At 37.6% G+C, this 26,929-nt stretch overlaps 1 protein-coding gene across 1 annotated transcript in view; it reads right to left on the bottom strand.

Moving 5' to 3' along the window:
• The window catches only part of RLF (RLF zinc finger), a 94,733-nt gene that overhangs the window by 15,381 nt on the left and 52,423 nt on the right, over positions 1-26,929 (bottom strand). The window contains exon 6 of the mRNA XM_059135563.1: positions 7,742-7,878. Coding sequence (XP_058991546.1) covers positions 7,742-7,878 — 137 coding nt within the window. The remainder of the gene's footprint in view (positions 1-7,741; positions 7,879-26,929) is intronic.

The following is a 26,929-nucleotide window of genomic DNA, read 5'->3' as shown; positions in this document are numbered from 1 at the left end:
TCAAATGAATTAAAAAAAAAAAAAAAAAAAAAGAGGCAAGCAAGCAAAGGTCAACCTATCAAACACTTGCTGCAAGCTTTGTGTGGAGGTTTAAGGTTCATCTGTATGAACTTTATTTTAAAAGCAGCAGTAGTAAAAATAAAGTAAGATAAAAAAAAAGAGAGGGAGGCAAACCACAAGAGACTCCTAACTACAAGGAACAAACTGAGGGTTGCTGGGAGTGGGTGTGGGTAATGATGGGCTTATTAAGGAAGGCACCTGATATATAAACAAGCACTGGGTGTTATATGCAACTAATGAATCACTAACTTCCAACCCTGAAACTAATAATATACTATATGTTAACTAACTTGAATTTAAATAAAATAAAAAAGTAGCAATAGTAATTACACATCTTTATGCATACTGTCCCATTCAAAAATGGTTATCTTTATTATTTTAGTGGCTGCTCTAACACTACCACTGTAAACAGCTATAAGAAACTCATTCCTCCAACACATCTTTGATTTTTGCAGAGAGCCAAAACTCATTTGGGCTAGGGTTAATGAATAAGCTAAGCAATATATCTTTTGAAATCAATAATGTGGTGACTGCTATAAAGTAATATATTTTATTGTGGTTTATAAATACCTCTGAACGAAATTTCTCTTTTAAAATATTCTATTCATTTACCTGAGACAGAGAGTGCACGCCAGCACAAGCAGAGGGGAGGGGCAGAAGGAGAGGGAGAAGCAGACTTACCATTGAGCAGGGAGACCAAAATGGGATTCTGGGATCATGACCTGAGCCGAAAGCAGCCAGGCAGGCAGACAAATATACATACATACAATTATTTATTTACAGATTTTACTTATTTGAGAGTGAGTGAGAAAGAGAGCACAAGTGAGGGAAGGGGCAGAGGGAGAGGAAGAAGCAGTCTTCCCACTGAGCAAGGAGCCCAATGTGGGGCTCGATCCCAGGATCCCTGAGATCAAGACCCAAGATGAAGGGAGATGCTTAACTGACTGAGCCACCCAGGCACCCCAGTGCATGTTTTTAAAAATAAGTTGACTGTTCAGAAAGGCTAAAATTAACAAGTCAGGAAATGACTTGCTGGCGAGGATGCAGAGAAAGGGGAACCCTCCTACACTGTTGGTGGGAAAGCAAGCTGGTGCAACCACTCTGGAAAACAGCATGGAGGTTCTTCAAAAAGTTGAAAATAGAGTTACCCTATGACCCAGCAACTGCACTACTGGGTATTTACCCTAAAGATACAAACGTAGTGATCTGAAGGGGCATGGGCACCCAAATGTTTATAGCAGCAATGTCCACAACAGCCAAACTATGGAAAGAACCTAGATGTCCATCAACAGATGAATGGATAAAGAAGATATGGCATATATATACAACAGAATACTATGCAGCCATCAAAAAAAATGAAATTTTGCCATTTGCGACAATGTGGGTGGAACTAGAGGGTATCATGCTTAGCGAAATAAGTCAATTGGAGAAAGACAACTATCATATGATCTCCCTGATATGAGGAAGTGGAGACGCAACATGGGGAGTTGTGGGGGTAGGGAAAGAAAAAATGAAACAAGATGGGATCGGGAGGGAGACAAACCATAAGAAACCCTTAATCTCACAAAACAAACTGAGGGTTGCTGGGGGGAGAGGGGTCAAGAGAGGGTGGTAGGGTTATAGACAATGGGGAGGGTATGTGCTATGGTGAGTGCTGTGACGTGTAAAAAACCTGGCGATTCACAGACCTGTACCCCTGGGGCTAAAAATAAATTATATGTTTATAAAAAAAATTAAAAAATTAATAAAAAATACAAATAAGTGACTTTTTTGGTCAGATTCCAGTTTTGTCACATTTTTACAAATACCGACTATAAAAAATACCATTTAATTTAAAGAAATTTTCTTTTCTAGACAAATAATCCTAGTCCATATACCCACTATCTTCAATACAGGAAATTTCTAGCACAACAAAAGAATCTATCCTATCTAAACAGAATTCCTGAGTTTCATTTTCTTTAGTAAAATTCACCATTTTATGTTATAGCTATTCTAATTCCAATGTCCCAAGAACAAAACAAACACCTATGAAAACAACAAAAGGGTTAAAAAAAAATGCTGCCAAATCTGAAAATTTTAGATCCTATTTTCCTTTGAATTGCTTGGAAAAAGCTTACTTTTAACAAAGTGTGAAGTGACTTATATTTTCTTTCCTCTACTCATTACAGCTCCTCAGGAGGCCAATAAAAGGGAAATCCCTGTTAATCCCTTCCTGCTGCAGCAGAGCAGCATTAATCCTAGAGCCACTAACATCCTTGGAAGGGCTAATGTGGCTGAGTGAAGAAAGAAAGAAAAAAAAAGTTATGGGTCACTCTAAAGGGGAAACTCTATCAGGAATATTAAAAGAACTGTGTAACTACAGTTTTAAAATTACTTTGTAATCATGAAAAATCTCAAAGAACCTAAGCTTACACCTAAAGGAGCTATAAAAAGAAGAGAGATCAAAGCCAGTAGACAGAAGAAAATAAAAAAAGATTATAGAAGAAATAAATGAAACAGAAACTAAAGAAAATAGAACAGATCAATGAAACCAGGAGCCAGTTCTTTAAAAAAAAAAAAAAAAATCAACGAAATTGGCACACCTTTAGCTAGACTCATTTAAAAAAGAAAAGGGGGGGGGTACAAATAAATCAGAAATGAAAGAAATAACTGACACCACAGAAATACAAAGGATTACAAAAGAATATTATGAAAAACTACCTGCCAATAAATTTGATAACCTAGAAGAAATGGATAAATTCCTAGAAACATATAATCTTCTAAACCCAAATCAAGAAGAAATAGAGAATGTGAATGTCAACAAGTAGCAGTGAAACTGAATCAGTAATCAAAAAACTCCTAACAAATGAAAGTCCAAGACCAGATGGCTTCATAGGTGAAATGCCAAACATCTAAAGAACAGTTAGTACCTATTCTTCTTAAACTGTTCCAAAAAACAGAAGAGGATGGAAAGATTACAAATCCATTCTATAAGGCAGGCCAGTGCTACCCCAATACCAACACCAGGCAAAGACACTACACAAAAAGAAAAATACAGGATGGTATCTCTAATGAATAAGGATGCAAGTATCTTCACCAAAATATCAGCAACCAAATTTAACAATACATAAAAAAAAACTACTCACCATGATCAGGTGGTATTTATTCCAGGGATGCAAGGTGATTCGATATTCACAAATCAATCAACATGATATGTCACATTAATAAGAGGAAGGATAAAAACCATATAATCATCTCAACAGAGGCAGAAAAAGCATGTGACAAAGCAAAATGTCCATTCATGATAAACACTCTGAATGAAGTGGGTTTATTTAGCCAAGAACATACTTCAACATAAAAAATACTATATATGAAAAACCCACAGCAAACATCATACTCAATGGTGAAAAATAGGTACTAACTGTTCTTTAGATGTTTGGCATTTCACCTTAGAGGTTTTCCTCTAAGATCAGGAACATGACAAAGATTCACTACCACCATTTTTATTCAATACAGTACTGAGAGTTCCAGCCACAGCAATTAGACAACAAAAGGAAAAAAAAAGGTATCCAAATCATTACAAATGACATGATACTATATACAGAAAACCCTAAAGACTCCACTAAAAAACTATCAGAACTGATAAATGAATTCAGTAAAGTCACAGGATATAAAATTAATGTATAAAAAATCTGTTGCATTTCTATACATTAATAAAATAGTGGAAAGAAAAACTAAGAAAACAATCCCAATTAACAGTTACACCAAAAAGAACAAAATACATAGGAAAAGACTTAATCAAGGAAGTAAGAGACCTGTACTCTAAAAATTATAGAACAGTAATCAAAGAAATTGAAGACGAAATAAACAAATGGAAAGATCCCATGGTTATGAGTTGGGAAAACCAATTATTATTAAAATGTCCACACTACCTGGGGCACCTTGGTGGCTCAGTTAGTTAAGCATGACTCTTATTTTGGCTCCGGTCACGATCTCAGGGTTCTGAGATTGAGCCCTGTGTCAGGCTCTATGCTGGGAAGATAGAGCTTGGGAATTCTCTCTCCCTCTCACTCTGCCCTTCCTCAACCCCTCCCACTCTCTTAAAAAAAAAAAGAGTCCATAGTACCCAAAGCAATTTACACATTCAGCGTAATCCCTATTAAAAAACTGATAGCATTTCTCACAGAACTAGAACAAATAATCCTAAAATTTGCATGGAACCACAAAAGAAGGCAAACAGTTAAAGAAGTCTTGAAAAAGAGGAGCAGAGCTAGAGGTATCACAATCCCAGATTTCAAGATCATATTACAAAGCCATAGGAATCAAAACTGTATGATATTGGCACAAAAATCAACACATTATTCAATGGAACAAAATAAAGAACCCAGAAATAAACCTACACTTTCATGGTCAATTAATCTATAACAAAGGAGGCAAGAATATATACACTATGAAAAAAACAATCTCTTCAACAAATGATGTTGGGAAAACCAACAGTTACATGCAAAGAATGAAACTGCACCACTGTCTTAGACCGTATACAAAAATAAACTCAAAATGGATTAAAGACCTAAATGTGAGACTTGAAACCATATAATTCCTAGAAGGAAACATAGGCAGTAATCAATCTCTTTGATATCAGCCAGAGAAACATTTTTCTAGATAAATCTCCTTTGGCCAGGGAAACAAAAATAAAATTAAACTACTGAGACTATACCAAAATAAAAAGCTTTTGCACAGTAAAGGAAACCATCAACAAAGTAAAAAGACAAGCTACTGAATGGGAGAAGATATTTAAAGAAATTACACAATGGAACACATACAAAAATAACCCAATTCAAAAATGGGCAGAGGGGATGCCTGGGTGGCTCAGTCAGTTAGGTGTCTGCCTTTGCTCAGTTCATGATCCCAGAGTCCTGGGAATGAGTCCCCATCAGAGTCCTTGCTCAGTGGGGAGCCTGCTTCTCCCTTTGCCTGCTGCTCCCCCTGCTTGTGTTCTCTTGCTCTAGCTCTCTCTTTCTTTCTCTGTATCTCTGACACATGAAAAAAAATGGGCAGAGAATACAAAAAGACATTTTTCTAAAGACACACAGATGACCAACAGACACTGAAAAGATGTTCAACATCACTAATCATCAGGGAAAATCAAAACCACAAATGAGGGACGCCTGGGTAGCTCAGTCAAGCTGAGTGTCTGACTCTCAATTTCGGCTCAGGTCATGATATTGGGATCATGAGGGGGAGCCCAGCACTGGCACCACTCTGGGCATGGAGTCTGCTTAAGATTCCCTCTCTCTCTTCTTCTGCCCCTCCCTTCCGCTTGAGTATTCGCTTAAAATTTTTTAAAAAATAAAATAATAACAAACCCACAATGAGGTATCACCTCACACCTGCCAGAATGGCTAAAATAAAAAACACAAGAAATAACAAGTATTGGCCAGGATGTGGAGAACAAGGAAACTTCAAGCATTGTTGGTAGGAATGTAGGCTGGTGCAACCACTCTGGAAAACAGTTTGGAGGTTCCTCAAAAAATTAAAAATAGAATTACCATATGATCCAGCAGTTCTACTACTATTTACTCAAAAGACACAAAAACACTAATTCAGAAAGATATGTGCACCCCTATGTTTATTACAGCATTATATACCATAGCCAAGATAAGGAGGCAGCCCAATGTCTTATCAACAGACAAATGTGTAAGATGTGAGATATATGTAAATATATGATATATATTTTATATAATATACATTTTTTGTAGTATCTATCTATATATAACTTATCCATAAAAAAGAATGAGATTTTGCCATTTGCAACAGTATGGATGGATCTAGAGGGTACAATACAAATCAGGCAGAGAATGACAAATACCATATGACTTAACTCATATGTGGAATTTAAGAAACAAAACAAATGAACAAAGAAAAAAAAGTGGCACATGAAAAAACACTCTTAAATACAGATGATAAACTGGTAGTTACCAGAGGGAAAGTCAAGAGTGGTGATAGGTGAAACAGATGAAGGGGATTAAGACTACACTTATTGTGATGAGCACTGAGTACTGTATAGGAATGTTGAATCATTATACTGTACATCTGAAACTTAAAAAAAAAAAACACAAAAACCTCTGTAACTTATAACACATCCCATATGTGATTTAATACATTTCTTTGCCCTGAAAACCTAGGTATCATTAGCAGATACTTTTTCATTACAGGCAAAGAAATTAACTGTAACAAGAAAAAAATTGGCTGTTTGTTCTTTAAGAAATACATCTGTTTTAACTGAGGCTAAAATCTCTAATCTATAACGTATGAAAAATAAAACAAAACAAAACTCCTCTACTTAAATTAATAAACAAAACCCTCACTGCTACCTTAATTCTTTTTATTTGTATCACCTCTTTTTTAGTTTCTTAACAAAATGCCCATAATGATTATTACAAAATATATTTAACTCCCTATTCCACTATCTCCTTTCTCATAGGAGATACAACTCTGGCCTAGTGGACTCAGTGGCAGAAGATTACAATCTGAATTCTTGCCCTGTACCAAGAAAACAACCAAAGAAGAAAAGCACTGAATTAGCAGTCAAAAATCCTGGATGTGAATTTTAGCTCTGTCACTTTTGCCTTAAGACCCTGGGCAATCACAAGACTTCGGATTCCTCTGTCCTCCATTGCCTCATCTGCACAATGATAATTATGAGGATTGGGTAAGATAATTTATAGTATATAAATAATATTTCTATACAAAATAGTAAATAAAAAGAAATAATGCTAATAATAGTAAAATTGTATAAATACACACAGAAGCTCCAAAAGGAGATCAATGAAGGCTAAAGTACATGAAGGGCTTTACTGAGTTTTTCTATAATCAAAATGCTCATCTTCAACCTCAAGCCATCCTTAGGTTCTAAAATGCTCAAGGTTCATCCCATCAAGATCATGCAAATCCAATCCACTCTTTGAATTAAAGCTGATAATACCTCCTCCTTGACACCCTTCTTAAACATACTATGAGAGTAACTTTCTCTAGTATCCTATAGCATTATCCATACTACTGATATGGTACTTATTCACAGTCTTACATTCTAGAGGATTCCTGTGTACCAGGTCTGTCCTTTTGGTCTAAATAGATTCTATACAGCTAGAATAAAAGAACTGTGGGTTACACTTACTGTTTCTTTCTTACCAACTATTTTGTAGGCAAACACATATAAACTAAATTAAAACTAAAAATTTAAGTGTGGTTCTGCTATTTAGTACCAAAGTTGCAAGATTACTATTCAAATGGATATCCTTCTCTACTGCCAGGTTGACCTAGAAACCTACATAATTAGTGGGTTTCCAAATATGAGGTGGAAAAATGACTATCAGAAAGTATAGTAAGTGTTAAGGAAAATGACCTAATACCAATTCGTTTCATGTTGCCTAACTTTATTTTCAAAGACAACATATCTTAACAGACAACCCTCTATAAGATGATCAAGAGGAGCTCAAATTTTTCACTTTCTCTTTACTTCTGGATTCTTCTGGAAAAGATTAAACTAGTAACATTTTTTAATTAAATGGTTTAGCTTCTAAGCAAGATTTAATTCACATGTTATCAGCTAGGCATTAGATTTGAAACAAGCCTAAGTTTTACATCAACTCTAAATGCCATACTCTGTGCTAAACAAACAATAAAAAGTAAGTATACTTACCAAGAACAGTATACACTTGCAGTTTGAAGCTGCTGGGTAAGGTACGTCGTACAAAGAACAAATGCTGTGTTATCCTGACCCTCAGATTCCAGATTACATATGATGTCTAGTATCTCCTTGCAGTCGACCTTTGCAATCTATCAAAAATGAGAAGATGCAAGTAGAAAAGAAAATGGTGACTTTCCTGTACATTCTGTTATGCAATATGAAGCTTCTTTTAATGTTTTCTATCTTTGATAATTGATGAGGCAATTAGAAGGATATAATTTTCTTCTATTAACTCATGGCTGAGTCTTCTAGAATATTTCAAATTAGAAAATACTAAAGAGGGCGCCTGGGTGGCTCAGTGGTTTAAGCCTCTGCCTTCAGCTCTGGTCGTGATCTCAGGGTTCTGCATCGGGCTCTCTGCTCAGCAGGGAACCTGCTTCCCTTCCTCTCTCTCTGCCTGCCTCTCTGTCTACTTGTGATCTCTGTCTGTCAAATAAATAATAAAATCTTAAAAAAACAAAAGAAAATATTATAGAGAAAAGAGCAGACTGCAGATAAAAACATTCTTGTACAGTTAAAAAAAAAATTATTCATGGGGTGCCTGACTGGCTCTGTGGTCTCTGGTCTGTGAGTTCAAGCCCCACAATGGGTGTAGGGCTTACTTTAAAAAAAAAAAAGTTATTCCTGGGTGGCTCAGTGGTTAAAGCCTCTGGCTTCGGCTCAGGTCATGATCTCAGGGTCCTGGGATCGAGCACTGGGCTCCCTGCTTGGCAAGGAGCCCGCTTCCGCTACCCGCCCCCGTCTGCCTTTCTACCTGTGATCTTTGTCTGCCAAATAAATAAATAAAAATCTTTAAAAAAAATTATTCATGAACACTGCTACCATATAAATAAGTCAAATTAAACATAGTAACTTCAGATTATTTTCACCTGAAGTACCATTGTTATATATATATATATATTTTATGTTATATATATAACATGTTGTATGTGTTATATATATATAACATGTTATATATATGTAATATATATTTTTTTAAGATTTTACTCATCTATTTGACAGAGATACACAGCAAGAGAGAGAACACAAGCGGGGGAGTGGGAGAGGGAGAAGCAGGCTCCCTGCTGAGCAGGGAGCCCAACACGGGGTTCGGTCACCTGAGTCAAAGGCAGATGCTCAATGACTCAGCTACACAAGACCCCTAAAAATAAAATCTTTTGGGTGCCTGGGTGGCTCAGTGGGTTAAGCTTCTGCCTTCAGCTTAGGTCATGGTCTCGGGGTCCTGGGATTGAGTCCCACATCGGGTTCTCTGCTCGGCAGGGAGCCTGCTTTCTCCTCTCTCTCTGCCTACTTGTGATCTCTCTCTGTCAAATAAATAAATCTTTTAAAAAAGTAAATAAATGAAATAAATAAAATCCCCCCACCCCCGCCAAAAGAGGAGTGCCTGGGTGGCTCATTCGTTGAGTGTCTGCCTTCGACTCAGGTCATGATCCCAGGGTCCTAGGATTGAGCCCCGCATCACTGGGCTCCCTGCTCAGCAGGGAGTCTGCTTCTCCCTCTCCCATCCCCCTGCTTGTGTTCCCTCTCCCTTGCTCTCTCTGTCAAATGAATAAAATCTTTAAAAATATTTTTTTATTTTAAAATAATCTCCACACCTAATGCGCAGCTCAAACTCACGATCCCAAGATGAAGAGTCACATACTCCTACAACTAAGCCAGCCAGGTGCCTCTATTTCTGTTTCAATATAATTCAAGTCACTCTAGTTACAGACAGAAAAATACAAGGCTTATCCTTACTGCCAGTAAGGCTAAAGGAGGCTGGTTGAGAAACTGTTTTAAATTCAAATGCTGATAACATATCACTTTCTCATGGAGTTAAGAAAAAAAATTTTTTGGTGTAAGTGAATTTTCAAACAACTGAAACACTTAGAAATCTATCTTTTTCATCTATGGTATTTATAGAAATCTTAAAACTACCTCTGGGCAAATCAGAATTTTCTGGGGCTCTTTTTATATACTAATAAAACAGGAGAATAAGGCTTTTAAAGACCCTTTCTCAACTCTATTTTATCATTTCCCTATCTTAATAAAGAAGATGAAGGATAATTTGTCATTTGTCTATGTGTCAGTATTATAAAATGTTAATTATACCAGACACCAAATGTACAAAACAATGTTAAATTTCAGGATAAATAAAACATTATCAGAGCAAATGAGGTATTTAAGAGTTAGCTCATATCTTCCAAGTGCTATGCAGTTCCAATAGGTGGTTTTAAGTCTGTAATTTTAGTCAGACCCTCAGGTAGACACAGAAAGGCTTCTTTCAAAGTTTAGCTCAAATGTCATTTTCTCATAGAATCATCTCACTTCTAAGACCATGGTAGAATCCCCACCAAAATCTCTATTCTTATCAATTAAAAAAACAAAAAAACAATTCCTCCAAAAGTCAACTACACTTTAATTAAAAAAAGGACAAAACCACATACAAAAACTCCACTCTTAATTCTTACTTTGTAATATTTATCACAACTGCAACTCAATCATTAGATGAAGAACTTATTAGCATTTGTCTTCTCTGCTAATACGTAAAGTTAATGAGATCAGGGGCTATGTATAGCTTGCTCAAAACTCAGCACCTAATACTGTCTGAAACACGTAAAAGAGTAAGTAGATGCTGATGAATGGAGTAGAGGAGTAAAATGTTCATGTTTACAAAGTGAACCTCAAACAATTCTGTGCATTTCTAATGTTTTCAAAGATAATGCAATGATACAATAAGCAGTATAGTATAGTGCCTAAAAGCAATTATTCTAAAACTAGATGGTGTATATTCTCTTCTCAGATCTACAGCTGCTGGCTGTGTGACCCTGGGTAAGTCAAAACTTCTCAGTAACTCTATGTATCAGTTTCCTCGTCTGTAAAATGGAAATAATAGGACTTGCCTCATGGAGTTATAAGAATTTAATATGTTTTAGTAAAGCATGGTGACTATAGCTAATATAGTATTGCATATCTGAAAGCTGTTAGGAGAACAGACTGTAAAAGTTCTTACCACAAGAAAAAAAATTGTGAACATCAACTAGAGTTATTTTTGTTACCATTTCACAACTAACACACATATCGAATATTATGTTGTACACCTGAAATAATACAATGTTAATATATCAATTATACTTCAATAAAAATGTGGTATCTGTGCCTACTAAAAGTTACAGCTAAGTCTTAAAAAATATGTCCTAGGGGTGCCTGGGTGGCTCAGTGGGTTAAAGCCTCTGCCTTCAGCTCAGGTCATGATCCCAGGGTCCTGGGATAGAGCCCCGCATCGGGCTCTCTGCTCTCGCCTGCTTCCTCCAATCTCTCTCTCTGCCTACTTGTGATTTCTGTCAAATAAATAATTAAAAATCTTAAAAAAAATATATGTTCTAAAAGGAATTGGCTAATAGGGAGCATGTTAAAGAGCTGTTAAAAACTTTTTCATGAAACATGTAAGAAAAAGAAAAAAAGAGGGCGCCTGGGTGGCTCAGTGGGTTAAGCCGCTGCCTTTGGCTCAGGTCATGATCTCAGGGTTCTAGGATCGAGTCCTGCATCGGGCTCTCTGCTCAGCGGGGAGCCTGCTTCCTCCTCTCTCTCTCTCTCTGCCTGCCTCACTGCCTACTTGTGATGTCTCTCTGTCAAATAAATAAATAAATAAATAATCTTAAAAAAGAAAAAAAGAAAGTCAACCTTAACAATACTAGAAAGCATTTCATGAGTGAAGTAAGTCAAGCAGAGAGAGTCAATTATATGGTTTCACTTATTTGTGGCGCATAAGAAATAACACGGAGGACATGGGGAGATGGAGAGGAGAAGGGATTTGAGGGAAATTAGAGGGGGAGATGAACCATGAGAGACTATGGACTCTCAAAAACAATCTGAGAGTTTTTTTTTTTTTTCCTAAAGAAAGGCAGAGAGAGAGAGAGAGGAGGAAGCAGGCTCCCCGCTGAGCAGAGAGCCCGATGTGCGGCTCGATCCCAGGGTCCTGGGATCATGACCTGAGCCGAAGGCAGAGGCTTTAACCCACTGAGCCACCCAGGCGCCCCCAATCTGAGGATTCTGAAGGGGCGGCGGGGGATGGGTGGGTGGGTGGTGGGAGGTTGGGAGAGCCTGGTGGTGGGTATTATGCAGGGTATGTATTGCATGGAGCACTGGGTGTGGTACATAAACAATGAATTTTGTTACACTGAAAAGAAAATTAAAAAAAAAAAAAGAATACTAGAAATCATTTCAAAAGATCACTCTCAGATGCAAGATCACACCTGATGCAAATTTATATCTAAGGGGTACTAGGAGGTAAAGTTAAGTTGCTAAAGCCTAAAACACAAAGTTAAAATTCAGTTTTCCGGTAAGGAAAAGAGAAAAAAAAAACCTCATCATACTTAGTGAAGATGGAATTCCACTGATGCCCTCCCTAAACAACCATAACCTCATTCACAGCTAAATATATCAGAAGGGTCATCTAGAGACAAAGGTCCACCACAGGGCGGTTTTAAAACTAAAGTGACTGAGGGACCAAAATGAGAATTCTACAGCAAATAAAAACAGCTATTCCAGAGCAACCATCTACTGTCTAGGCCGTGTTCAAGCTCCTGTCCAAAACCAAGAATTCTAGATTTGATTTTGCAATGTAACAGCAACATCTCTACACTGAGAAACAGCATGAAAATCTCTCTAAGTCAGACATATAAATTAGAATGGAATGAACATACAACTTGCCATTCTAGAACATTTTTCATCCATTTCAAGTAACTTGAATGAGATAATTTTATTATCTCATTTTATTAGCATGATAAATACATAAAATTGGCAAGGCAGGCAATATTATTTCTACTTCACAAATAAAAGATGAGCCTAAAGAACTGTGGCTAACAATCAGAAGAATAAACAAAATGAAAAATGAATCTCATGTCATTTTATTCCTACAGGGAAGCTCTTAAATTTTAAAAGAGTACAATTCAGAAATAGAATTTTCACCTTGGAACCAAAGTGTTAAGAAAATGGGGACAAAAGTGAAGTAAGCTAGAAATACAGGTATCAAGTCAAAATTCACTAACCTTAAATGATGGGGGAGGAGGAAATAATATGAAAAATCCAGATTAGTTTATTTTTTTAAAAAGTTTTTATTATTTATTTATTTGACAGACAGAGATCACAAGCAGGCAGAGAGAGAGGAAGGGAAGCAGGCTCCCTGCCTAGCAGAGAGCCCGATGTGGGGCTCAATTCCAGGACCCTGGGATCATGACCCGAGCCCGAGGGCAGAGGCTTTAACCCACTGAGCCACCCAGATGCCCCCAGATTAGTAGGTTAGAAGGCATAGATAGTTCTATTATTTCCATTTATTACAAATACTCTACAGATAAACACTACCTGATAGGGTATAATAAGCCTAAACAAAGAGCTCTCCTCCTCTGGCATGACAAGCTGATCCTCCCCATCTTTCAACACTCAGTGAAAACTTTTTTATCACGAAGTTTTCCTTACAGATTACTCTAGTGTCCAAGATCTCTTGCCCTGCTGTGAATTCACAGCATCTTATCAACATTTTTAATTGGGCTATTTTTTATTCCACTTTGGGCCAGCTTTTGAACTAGTGACTCATACTGGCCTTTTTATTTTCCTGTTTTGAGCTATGAATTCCTTGAAGACAAGAGCACAGTCTTATAAATGATACCCCAAATCCTCTGCACAAAATCCACAGGAAAAAAACAGCCATGTTAAAATTAAAATGTACACATCTTTCAAAGCAGTGTTATTTACAAAGTAGTGGGGATACAAGTCAGCTTGATTTTTACCTTCATGGAACTCACATTTGAGTCACAGATAATAAATGAGTAAACAGGCAATTGCTGAAATTACAATGTATATTAACTGCCACAATGGGAAAGTACAGTATTTTAAAACTACCTTTGGGGGTGCCTGGGTGGCTTAGTTGGTTAAATGTCTGCCTTCGGCTCAGGTCATGATCAAACCCCATGTGGGGCTCCTTGCTCAGCTGGGAGCCTGCTTCTCCCTTTCCTTCTGCCCCTCCCCCTGCTCATGTGGGTGTGCCAACTCTCTCTCTCTCAATAAATAAAATCTTTAAAAAAGAAAATAGAACTAGTTTATAGTAGGGTTTTTATACAACCTTATAATTCAAGAACTCATTTGAATATTTATCGATGCTACATATTTATTTATCGATGCTACCAACACAAAGCCAATCCTTCTAGACTTTTTCACTTTCATTTAAGTAATGAGAAAAATCTGATCATTCTTACAAATGAAGAAACTGAATCCTTCAATCTGTTACCTACTCTCCCTGATTCTAACTCCTTTGAAAGCTGGTACCATTTCTTATCTCATGCTTTTATCCCACTTAGTGTCTGCTTTAGAATCTTTATGTGACAAGCAGGCATTCAGTTAACACTTTCAGTTAAAAAGAATATCAGTGTTTTGCTTCCAAAACCTGTATTTTCTTGAATATAGAGGAAAAGAGTTAAAGAAGAAAAAGTAAATAAACAGGAAAATAAAAAATAGAAAACCCCAGTAAATTAAAATGACATACTTTTAACATTTTACTAATAAGTATGGTTATAATACTGGTCCCCAACCTTTTCTAATAAATACCTTATAACCACACACTGAAAACCAAAATTTATGCCATAAAATACTTTTCAGCTACTGTAAATTAAAATAAGGTCACTGGGACGCCTGGATGGCTCAGTGTGTTAAGCCTCTGCCTTCGGCTCAGGTCATGATCTCAGGGTCCTGGGATGGAGCCACACCAGGCTCTCTGCTCAGCAAGGAGCCTGCTTCCTCCTCTCTCTGCCTGTCTCTCTGCCTACTTGTGATCTATCAAATTAATAAATAAAATCTTTAAAATAAAATAAAATAAGGTCACTGACAAGCTTCTGAGAATTTTAGTAAGTATCTAGGAAATACTGCAAAGGTACTGAAAGAATTTTTTTGTTCTTAAATATTATTCATATCCCTGTGGTTTACATTCTATAGTTATTAAGACGAGTATGACACACGCATCAAATAATGAAGTCTTTGTATACTGTCCATCTTGCCTAGTAGAATATATGTTCTGTCAGGGCAAACATCTGTTTTTATTCACCACTGTATCTTCAGTGCCTATAATGGTACTAGGCACCTGGGGAACATCAACTAATATTTGTAGGAATAAAAGATAACCACGAGATAAATAACATAATGGCCACAGGATAAATAAGTGGGACAGAATGAAGACAAAATTAATGTGAACTAGAGTAAACAAAGAAGGGTTTGAGGAAAATAGCTCTTGGGGGAATATGAGGGTCTAGATGCATGTGGGCGGGGATGGCCTTAATAAACAAAAAAAGATGCCAGAAATGCAAATTGATAAATGTGAGAGTAATCATGGCATAGGAGGAGGGGAAAGGTTATGTGACGTAATAATTGTAAAGAATTATATTTACCACTAAAGCTATTCAGTGAATAAAAGGTAGGATTAAGTAAGGTTAGAGCCTTTGGATTTAAATAAGATCATGCCCTAGAGTTCTGTAGTTTCATCCTACACAAAGATAACCAGCTAAGGAGGTTAATGGAGGCTGAAATTCAGTCAGCTTGCCAAGCCCTAAGTTTTGGCATGAGGCTCTTCCTCACAGAAGGGAGACCTCTGGAAGGCAACCACGTGAAAGCAGAGGTACTTTCTGCCAATTTCCATAAAGGTCCCATATAGACTAACAATAATGGGACACTGGAGGACAAGTGACTGTTTTGTTTCTAAGGGTAGTCAATAAACATTTACTGAACTGAAATGGAAGGACAGTGAACAGAACCAGCCAAGAGCTTAAAAGCACCTAAAAGACTAGTCAGGGACATTCACTCCACACCTTAAGCCTTCTCAAAATTCTAACTAGTTCCCTCAGATTTTTCCTTACCAAAATCTACTTCATAATAAAGTCTGATAAACTTAATGATACAAAAATATAAATCATGCATAAGCACTATCAATGGCATTTGTATTTAGAAGAATCAAAACTTTCAGCATAAGGAATAAAGTGCTGTCTCTGACTCAGGGATGCCTGGGTAGCTCAGTTGGTTAAGCATCTGCCTTTGGTTCAGGTCATGATCCCAAGTCCTGGGATCAAGCCCTGCATTGGGCTTCTTGCTCAGCGGGGGCCTGCTTCTCCCTCTCCCTCTTCACTCTCTCTCAAGTAAATAAATAAAATCTTTAAAGAAAAAAAAAAGGAATAAAGTGGCAAATTCTGGAAACTCTGGTAGCAAAGATGAAAATGTACCACCTTACGCTATGAATTTTATATATATGAAAACCATATACATCTGTGTGTGTGTATAACAATATATATGTGTGTATATGTAAATATATATAGAGAGAGAGACAGAGAGAGAGTTATATACAGTCCTGCCAACCCTGGCACTAAATAAGGAATAGAGTTGGACCTGACAAGAGTAAGCCTGTAAGTTCTCCTGTGGCAAAGCACTTAGAAATCCTGGGCAAAGATGCCTTTATGCCAGAAATGCCTTTTACAGAACACACAGCCAAACACTGAAAAAATAAAATCAGGATGCCTGGGTGGCTGAGTCAGTTATGCACCTGCCTTCAGTTCAGGTCATGATCCCAGAGTCCTGGGATCAAGCCCCACATCAGGCTCCTTGCTCATCGGGGAGTCTCCTTCTCCTTCTGCTTGCCCCTCCCCTCTGCCTGTGCTTTCTCTTACTCTCTGACAAATAAATAAATAAAATCTTAAGAAAATAAATCACGGGGGGGGGGATGTTTAAGTGTGAATGGATAACTGCTCTAACTTGCTAGATCATTGTTAATTTTACTAAGAGGCATGTGTGTTACAAGTCCTGGTTGGGAGCTGATAAAGCTTGGACTGAGGGACAGGAAGTTGACAGGCAGTGAGACCTTCTGCATAAAATTAGAACTCCTAAAGAGCTAAAAACTTGGAGGAGTGATGGCAATCTCATCCTGGGTTCTGCTGGGATAAAATAGTATTTGAGAATTTATAACCTGTCTTTCAAACTTGGAATTTGCCATTAACACTATTACGCTATTGTCTAAAAACTGCAAAATGAGGAAAAAAGAAATTAAAAAGAAGGTTCTGACTGGTAACATCTCTGAATCACCTGGGAGAAGCTAAGATAAAACTGATTTATAGAGACATATGCTAAGGCCTATTAGAATTCTCAGAAATAAAGCACTCCTTATTCCCACCCACCCCACCAAAACTGACTTAAAAATCCCTAAGTATAAAAAGCACAAATACACCAGTCATTCCAGAAAATGCAGCATATACAATAAGCAGCAGAATGAGACTGCCAAGAACATCAGATAACAGAATGTACAACACAAAGACTGAACGCTAACCACGGACTTTGGTTTGTTAAAAGAAAAGAAAGAAAAGGGGAAAAAAGCAGAGAGATCAGGTGCCTCTGTTAGTTAACTGTCCAACTCTTGATTTCAGCTCAGATCATGATCTCAGAGTCATGGGATCAAGCACCACTTCAGGCTCTGCACTGGGCATGGAGCCTGCTTGGAATTCTCTCTCCCTCTGCCCCATCTCCCAGCTTACAGACTCCTGCTCACTATCTCCCTCTCCAAAAAAAAAAAAAAAAAAGAGGCAGAGAGCAATAGGAGTGATGAAGAGAGGTAGGGAAGTATAAAGTCACAAAGTGGTATGAAGGAACCTTAAATGCATATTGCTAAGTTAAACCAATATGAAAAAATTTACATACTACATAAGTCCTAGTATATGACATCCTGGAAAAGGCAAAACTGTGGAGGCAGTGAAAAGATCAGTGGAGGATGCCTGGGCGGCTCAGTTGGATAAGTGACTGCCTTCACCTCAAGTCATGATCCTGGAGTCCCAGGATCAAGCCTGCATCAGGCTCCCTGCTCAGCAGGGAGTCTGCTTCTTCCTCTGATCCTCCCCCTTCTCATGCTCTCTTTCTCTCAAATAAATAAATAATCTTAGTTTAAAAAAAAAAAAATCAGTGGATGCCAGGAGCTTGGAGGGAGAGGGGAAATGATGAATTAAGTTGAGAACAGGACATTTTTAGTACAGTAAAACTATTCTCTATGGTACTGTGATGGTAGTCATATGTTTGTCAAAAACCACAGAAGGTATAATACTGAGACTGAACTTTAAAACTATGATTTTAGTTAATAATAATTAAGTAGAATAATAATAATTATAATAAGTAATAATAACAAGTATTAGTTCATTAATTACAACAAAAACAGACTAATGGCAAGATGTTAACAGGTAAAACTGGGGATTTGGGAGATATACCTGCGAGCTCTGTACTGTCCAATTATTCTTAAACCATTTCTGCTTTTAAAAAAAAGTCTATTAATTTTAACAAAAAGGCCTTTACCATTTTTAAAACTGGATTGTCTATCGTTGACTTGTAGGAGTTTTTCATATTGCCTAGATTCAAGTCCTTTATGAGATTTTTGGTTTGCAAATATTCTCTCCCACTCTTTAAGTTGTTCTTTGGATGGAGTTGGATGAAATCTTATTTTTCTTTTGTCACTTATATTTTTGATGTCAAATTTAAGAAAAAATGGCCTAATCCAAGGCCTAATATATTTATTCCTGTATTTTCTTCTAAGATGTTATATTTTTAGCTATTATATTTAAGTTTATGATGTATTTAGAGTTAATTTTTATATGTGGTGTTAATGGTCAAACTTTGTCTTCTGCAAGTGGATATCCAGTTGTCAAAGACTCATTCACTGAAAATATTCTTTCCCTCACTGAACTGTCTTGGTATTCATATAAATAATCATTTGTCTGTAAATGTGAAGGCTAATTCCTAGATTCTAGTCCACTGATCTATTTTTTGCCAGTACCACACTGACTTTATTACTATAACTTTTTAGTGAAGTGTGAGTCCTCCAACTTTGTTTGTTTTGTTTTTTTAAAGACAGAGAAGGCACACGAGTGGGGGGTGGCTGGCAGATGTAGAGGGAGAGAGAGAATCTTAAGCAGTTTCTAGCATGGAGCCCAATGCCAGGCTTGATCTCAAGACCCTGAGATTATGACCTAAGCTAAAAATCAAGAGTCAGAAGCTCAACTGACTGAGCCATCCAGGTGCCCCTCTAACTTGTTCTTTTACAAGACTGTTTTGGTTATCTTGGGTCCCTCGAATTTCCACGTGAATTTCAAGATCAGCCTCTTAGTTTCTGCAAAAGAGGAAGGCGTAATTTTGACAAAGATAGCACTAAATCTTTTGATCAATTTGGAGACCACCTTCATCTTAACAATAGCTTTGATATGCCTCAGGGAGAAAATGCATGTGTTAGATAAGTTTCCCTCAGGCTTGTGCTACCAAGCTGCTGGCTATGAGTTCAATGTTAACGAATCAACAATATATATTAAATAAGGTGTCTTTAACAGAAGCACACATAGAACAAAATTATGTATTGATCAGCTGACAAAAATGTCATGACCAGAGTCTTGCAGGAACCTAACCACATATTTCCCCTATGAGCAATGGTTTCAGTATTTGATTTGATTTAATTCAGTGTTTGCAGTTTGCAGTTACCATATAGACCATAACTACCACAAATGACTAGAACTGCCTATATTTGTAGTAGCTGAGTTATAATTCTCTGTCTAGAAAGTCTAAATATTTCGGTGTTCTTAGGAAAAGCTTCTACTAGCTGCTGTTTTCACTGTGTATAGACTATCATGTTTCTTTACATGGTAAGTGGTATTTTAAGTAACATACTGTGGCAACTGTGGAAATCAGATTCCCCATATCTTTAGGGTTTGCTACTGTTACTACTTGTTTGTTTAGTGACTTCCCTATTATAATTCTGTAAAGTCTGTATTCTTTGTCATACATATGGCCACTAGAGTCTCCACCTGGTTAGCTTAATGGTCAGCTGTATGTTCAATATATTCAAGAGATTTACTTAAATGCATGAATGAGTTCCTGCTTTTGCCAAGCAGCTCTGTCTGCTGAGGCATACTTTCAGTATTTCAGTAGGCAGTTTAAAATTTTGCCTTTTCATTCCCTATCTGTGCAGAGAGTCTCGAGGTATATAAGAGATGAGGGATTAGGGCCATACTGGGCCATTCCTCACCAGACACATAGCTCTGTACATACATGCTACCTTATAGAATTCTAGAATATATGAGAGGTTTTCAAGATCCCCTATGGACATCCCATATCCCAGCTTTTCTTTTCCATCTTTTGGCCAGTCTCATTAGCCTGTCTGGTAATGACTCCTCAGACAACTGTCTAAGGAAAACTATCATGTTAAACAATTACCACTGTTTCTGACAAATATATTCAGGACAGAGCTTTTGGCATGGTGAGCTGTCAGTCAAATAAAGACAACTCTGGAGAATGGAGTTTTTCAGAAAGATGCCAGAAAGATCAAATATTGGTAATTCTCTGGGGACAGGCTTTTGGAGAGTTCCAAAATCCATTCTGCTTCCTCGGTTGGCTGCTGGGCTGCTGGTTTTCAAAACTACCGTAGTTTCGAAGGTGCTTGTTTTCAAGGTTACTGTGAAGCTGGGGAGGACATGAGAAACAGGGCAAGTTAAAATGCCACCAATTTCACTGTTCTCATTGAGATTCCTCTCTTTTCCTTGAATAAAAACATCCTTGTGGTGAAGCTTTAGCTAATTTCTGGGGTTCTGAAAAAGTTAATCTTATTCGCTTTCTGGTTTCAAATGCTGATGACTTGGATCTTTTAATTTCCAACTCAGACCTCTCCCTCTTAGTCTCACAGTACATGAATACTGTCTCCTTTCTTCTCCCTTTCGTCTTGTTCATTGTTATACCCCTAGTGTCTAACAGAGTACTCCAATGAATATATGTTAAGTGACTGGAAAGCAGATCTATACTATTTCTTACAATAATATGTAAACGTAAAATGATCTCAAAACAAAGTGTCTTTTATTTTTTAAAAATTTATTTATTTAAGAAAGCGAGCATGCAAGGCCATGGGGCGGGGGTGCCACAGGGACAGAAAATCTTAAGCAGACTCTGTGCTGAGGGCATAGCTCATCATGACCCTGAGACTACAACCTGAGCCCAAACCAAGAGCTGGATGCTTAATCAACTGTGCCACCCAGGTGTCCCAATGCCTACTTTCATTTTAAGAATAAAGAAAAAAGATAACCTTGGATATTGTAGAGAATGAACCTTGGGGACAAGAACAGATGCAACTGGAAGACTTTCATAATAATCAGCCAACTGAACACCAATGGTACAATAGGCAGTCAAGTGGGATGCATAAGAGAAGGTGAGCACAGGCAGTATTATCTGCCTTCTTGTTTTCATGATTAGGCTACCAAGGTAAACTAGTATTCTGGCCAGTGCCATTACTGAAATATTTTATCATTTATCTTTCTCTAGATTAGCGGTTTTCAATTTAGTATTTTTCTGATCAGTTCTGAGGCATAATGCAAAGAATTTGTTATTCCTAACAGACTTTTAGAACTGGGGCACCTGGGAAGGTATCTCTTCAGACCTATTTAAAAGAACTCTGCCTTAGGAGAAAAAAATATTTAAATAGGCAAATCCTCAATTTCTTCATATAGCCTTTTGACCTTTAATGTATTTTTTGAGTGTACCATTCATTTCCGATATAATAAAATTAAATTATATAGATTTTAATTTTAATTATATACTGTTATTATTCCTTATTTAGGATCCATCTTAATCTTCTTATTTAAGCTACACCTGAAATTTCTATGCTCCTGTTTACTTTTTCTTCTACTCCCAAACTGAATTCTCAATGGGTCCTGTTTATATGTATTTGCTCTGTTTATCATCTATACCTAGTGATTGTGTCAATTCCCAATAGTGTTAGACTAGTGAGTAAATTAAGTCCTGTTTGTCTTTTCATTTCCCCATCACCAGAAGAAACAAACCTCTCCTGCTATGTCTATTAACATCAGACACTGAAGATACAGTTCGTTCAGGGATTAAAACTGAAATGGACTCCTACTTTAACTATGCCAAGAGTTTTACTGACAGATTCCTTGGCTTTTCATAAATAAATGTGCCATGTTTAAAACATCATTATCCTTATATTATATGTGGAAAACTTGATCTCTGAAAAAATTTCCTCTTTTAGTAATGAAAAAAACATAGGACACATTCACATGGGACACTAGGCCACAGCCAAGTCTGTAACTTTAATTAAAAACCTTTCATCTGTAAAATTAATAGCAATATCATCTCATTCAACTCTAAATGAAACTAGAATTTGAGGATTCCATTGAGTTCTGAATTTGGGGTTCTGAATTCTGGCTTTCAAGCTGATCCCCTCAATTAATCTTAATTGTATGTGCCTGGCTAAATCTTCCCCAGCAGAGGTTTCCTATTACACACACCCATTACAGTGATACCCACAGGAGCCAACACACAAGTACTTTTATTCCCAGCTGTTGCTGAAGTTAATTTGACTCTTCTCCTGAACTCAGTTGAAGTAGATGGCAAATGTGTATAGAACTCCATTACCTTAGAACATACGCTGATTTTAAACTCCAATTAATGAACATCTAGTGATTCAACAGTACTTACTTTTCCAAAGCAAATTTTTAAAATTCTCTTTAATTCTGTGTCAGAATTGCAAAAGAAAACATCACTGGAGAAGAGACTAATTATGATGGTAGCAGTGAAATAATTTTAAGATGTGTGTTAAATGTGTTTACATTGATATATTTAACTAATTAATCCCAAACATTATAAAACTTTTAAATCGCACCTATACATAAATATATAAATACAAACAGAATGATATACCACTAAGATGTTTCCTATTTTAACATGGCTCACCATGTTTACCAACTGGAAATAAGCTGTACTGTACAGCCAGGAAGCAAGGAGATTTATGTTATAACCTGAGTTTGAACTCTCTAATTAGTTTAATGCAGGTAGGGCCTTGGAAACATCATCTTGGCCTCAGTTTCACCAGTAAAACACGAAGGGTTACACTAAATGATATTTAATGTCTGCTATACACTGGAAAATCTGTTTCTTGTAGACTAGAGGCCGGCCAACATTTTTTATAAAGTAGATATAAAATATTTACAGCTTTGTGGGCCTGGTCGTTTCTCTTACAGCTACTCAACTCTGCCACTGTAGAGTAAAAACAGCCACAAATGATAAACAAATAGGCATGACTGTGTTCCAGCAAAACTTTATTTACAAAAGCATGCAGCTGGGGTGGATCTGGCCCACAGGCCATAGTTTTCCAATCTTTGTTGTGGAAAATCAAATCACATTTCCTCTAACCCTGTTTCCTACAAACTCAACAAATTTGCTGAAAGGAATTAATTATGCTACTTCAGGGGGAAAATCCTGTTTTGTTGTCTACTTATCAATAAACGGGGACAGGTCATGAATAAAACAAAGCCAATTACTCTCCTAAGTCCTCCCTGTTGTCCATACCTCTGCCACTCTAGTCAGTTAGCAGAACACTGCCATTCTTCCGGTCTCCCAGACCCTATGAGCCTCTTGACAGCGTCTCTGCACATTATCCTCTTAATTCGGTCCTGTCAGCAAGTCCTGTTCTTTCTCCTCTTGCTAAATGCAACCTCTTCTAAACCTAATATACCCTTTCTAAGCTTCCTAAAAAACACAGTTTGAGTCATTTTTACTTCCCACCTTCAAAACCTTCCTACTTTCTACAGCAAAAAATCTTTCTTTAAAGAAAAAATTATTTATTATTATTATTTTTTAAGGACTTTATTTGAGTGAGAGTGAGTGTGCACACTCACGGTGGGGAGGAGCAGAGGAAGAGGAAGCAGCGGACTACCCACTGAGCAGGGAGCCCGATGCAGGGCTCGATCCCAGGACCCCAGGATCACGACCTGAATGGAAAGCAGATACTTAACTGAAAGCCACCCAACCAACCCAATGTGTATTTATTTAAGAGAGAGAGAGTACATGTAAGCAGAGGAAAGGACTGAAGGGAGGGAGAGAGAATCTCAAGCAGACTCCATGCTGAGTACAGGGCTTGATGTGGGGCTTGATCCCATGACCCTGAGAGCATGACCTGAGCTGAAACCAAGAGCTGGATGCTCAACTGACTGAGCCACGAAATGACCCTCAAATCTAAGTTCTAATGCACTAGAGTCCAAAAGGACTTCCCTTCTCCCCACCCAAAAGGTCTTATTTTTCATAAGACCTCAACACGTATACTCTGCCATGGCAAGGTATGCTCTACTGGGCCCCTATAATGTACACATTCATTTCTCCACATTTACTATCACAGGCAGTTATCCCAAAACCATTCTTTCTACTTATCCAAACCCTATCATCATTTCAAGGTCCAACTAAAGGATTGATTTTTATAAAGGTTATATGCCAGTCTACAAAGATTCTACACTTCTCCTGAATTTAGGGGCAGTAGCATACAGCTTAGTATTTATTTCTAGAATTGTTTCTGGCATCCAAACTAGGTAATACATATTCTTCTGTTTTTGCCAATGTCTCATACAATGCTACAAACAAAGTAAGTTTTAAATAAACAAAGGCTGAGACATTAAAGGAAAAGCTGTACAGAATGAAGAGGAATCAATTCATGTCTAGTATTTTCACTTCTGAATTCTTCTGGCATATATGAAGCGCTGGATATAACCATTACTGTAATTTAACCTGATTAAGTTTCCCAAACACAAAATATTGCAGCTGTTATTAGAGGTAAGCAGTCTCTTATCTCCTTACCCTTCCCAACAATGCAAATAAATAAATTAGCATACAGGTTGATAGATAGTCCCTCATGAATGCCTATTATGCTAAGTATTCTTCTCAAATGTAGAGATACAGCAGTGAACCAACCTATGTCCCCATCCTTACAGTTTTCAATCTAGTGGGAGGAAAGAGAAAAGCAGCAAATATGAAGTCTAGTGAAAGCAGTAATACAAACGCAAAGAAGAAACAGGCAGGTAAGAGAACAGAGAATGAAAGGGACCATTTTAGATGTATCGGTATTTATTTCTAATAAGGACAACAGGTATTACTTGAAAAACAGTGCAGTGTAGGGGACAGCACACTATTTTAGATGGAACGGTGAGGATGGTCTCCCTGGTACGGCAACATTGCGGAGGAATGTGAATGATGTTAAAGGAACAAGCCATCCAAATGATCTTACAGAAGGGCATTCCAGGCAGAAGAAATGGCAATTATAAAGCTCCAAGGCAGGAATATGCTTGGTTTGTTTAAACAACAGCAAAGACAGGGTGGCTAGAGAGCAGGGAGAATTAAGTTGTACAAGATACTGTCAGAGATATTTATAGGAGATATTTATAGAAGTAGCCAGAGGCCATCACACACTGAATAAAGGCTTCTGGATTTATTCTGAAGAAGATGGAAAGCTGCTGTGTGGTTCTGATCAAGGGAATGACATGGCCCCACTTAAATTTTAAAGAGATTATTCTAGTTACTTTTGGGAAGATAAAATGTAGAGGGCAAGAGTGAAAACAAGAAGGCCAGTTCAGAGACTTGTGGATTCATCTTTGTATGCCTAAGATACCATTTGGCATATAAACCCTTAGGTATTTATCACCTAGGGTAATATTTATTCTGTATCTGTTATATAATATTAGTAATCATATACCAAACTCAGGTTTGAATCTCAGCTTACACTTTCATGTAAGCACAAACTTATTACTTGATCTGAGCCTCACTTTCCTCACTAATAGAGTTGTGAGAACTGAATGTGACAATCTAAAGCATTTAGCATAGTGCTTAACATACAGTAAGGACTCAAAAAAATGAAAGCCAGTTATTCACTCCCTGCCTACCTCCACTTCTTAACAGAGACTAGACAGCTACAGACTTCATTCAGAAGAAAGCTCATTAAAACAAAGCCCTAGGGGCGCCTGGGTGGCTCAGTGGGTTAAGCCGCTGCCTTCGGCTCAGGTCATGATCTCGGGGTCCTGGGATCGAGTCCCGCATCGGGCTCTCTCTGCTCAGCAGGGAGCCTGCTTCCTCCTCTCTCTCTCTGCCTCTCTGCCCACTTGTGATTTCTCTCTGTCAAATAAATAAATAAAATCTTTAAAAAAAAAAAAAAAAAAAACAAAGCCCTAATATCAGGAAAATCAGGAGCTTAATTATGGACATGTGAAGTCTGATATGCTATTAGCCATGCCAGTAGAGACAGTGATTAGGCAGCTGGGTATGAGTCTGAATTCAGAGCAGAGGGCTAGGCTGGTGATTTCAGATTCTGACCATAGTTGGTCTTTAAAGCCATGAGTCTAAAAGAGATCAGGGAGTATGTACGGAGTGATATGCACGGATATGCATGGAGATAACGGAGTATGTATAGGTAAAAACAGAGGACACACAAGGAGAGTATTAGAGTACTGCAACATTTACTCATCAGAAAGATAAGGAGGAAGAGTGAGGTAGAACTGAGAAAGATTAACCTATCAAGTGCATAGAAAACCACGAGAATGTGATATTCTAGAATCTAAGTGAGAAAACTGTTAAAAGTTTAAAAGACAAGTCCGACTAGGTAAGATGAATACTGAGAAATCATCATGAATACATGAAAAATCACCACCACTGCAATGTGGTGGACTGGCAGGGGTGAATGCTGTATTACAATGTGTTCAAGGAGAGGGGCACCTGGGTGGCTCAGCACAGAGTCTGCTTGAGATTGTCTCTCTCCCTCTGCTTCTCCCTATCTTGAGCTCTAAATAAAGAAAACCTTATAAAACAAATAATGTGTTCAAAGAGAAAAATGTTAGAACAGTAAACTCGGGGCACCTGGGTGGCTCAGTGGTTAAGTCTCTGCCTTCGGCTCAGGTCATGGTCTCAGGGTCCTGGGATCGAGCCCCACATCGGGCTCTCTGCTCAGCGGGGAGCCTGCCTCTCTGCCTACTTGTGATCTCTGTCTGTCAAATAAATAAATAAAATCTTTAAAAAAAACAAACAAACAGTAAACTCACACAATTTGTTCAAGAAATTATGCTGAAAGGCCAGGAGAAAAATCGAGTGGTCTCTGGAAGGGGAAGTGGAATCTTTTTAAAGATGAAAGAAAGAACAGCATAAATTCTGACAGGATGGTTTCAGCAATGGGGTCTAATTGATGATGCAGTAGAGAAAAGAAGTACTGTAGCATTATTCTTGCGGGGGTGAGAGCAGATGGGATGTGATACTGAAGTCAAGGGGAGTGCCTTGTGTAGAAGAACAGAT

The sequence above is a fragment of the Mustela lutreola genome, chromosome 10 (genome assembly GCF_030435805.1).
Source record: "Mustela lutreola isolate mMusLut2 chromosome 10, mMusLut2.pri, whole genome shotgun sequence".
NCBI lineage: Eukaryota > Metazoa > Chordata > Mammalia > Carnivora > Mustelidae > Mustela > Mustela lutreola.
The sequence above is the reverse complement of the archived record's forward strand: the minus strand, read 5'-3'. Positions and strand labels throughout refer to the sequence as shown.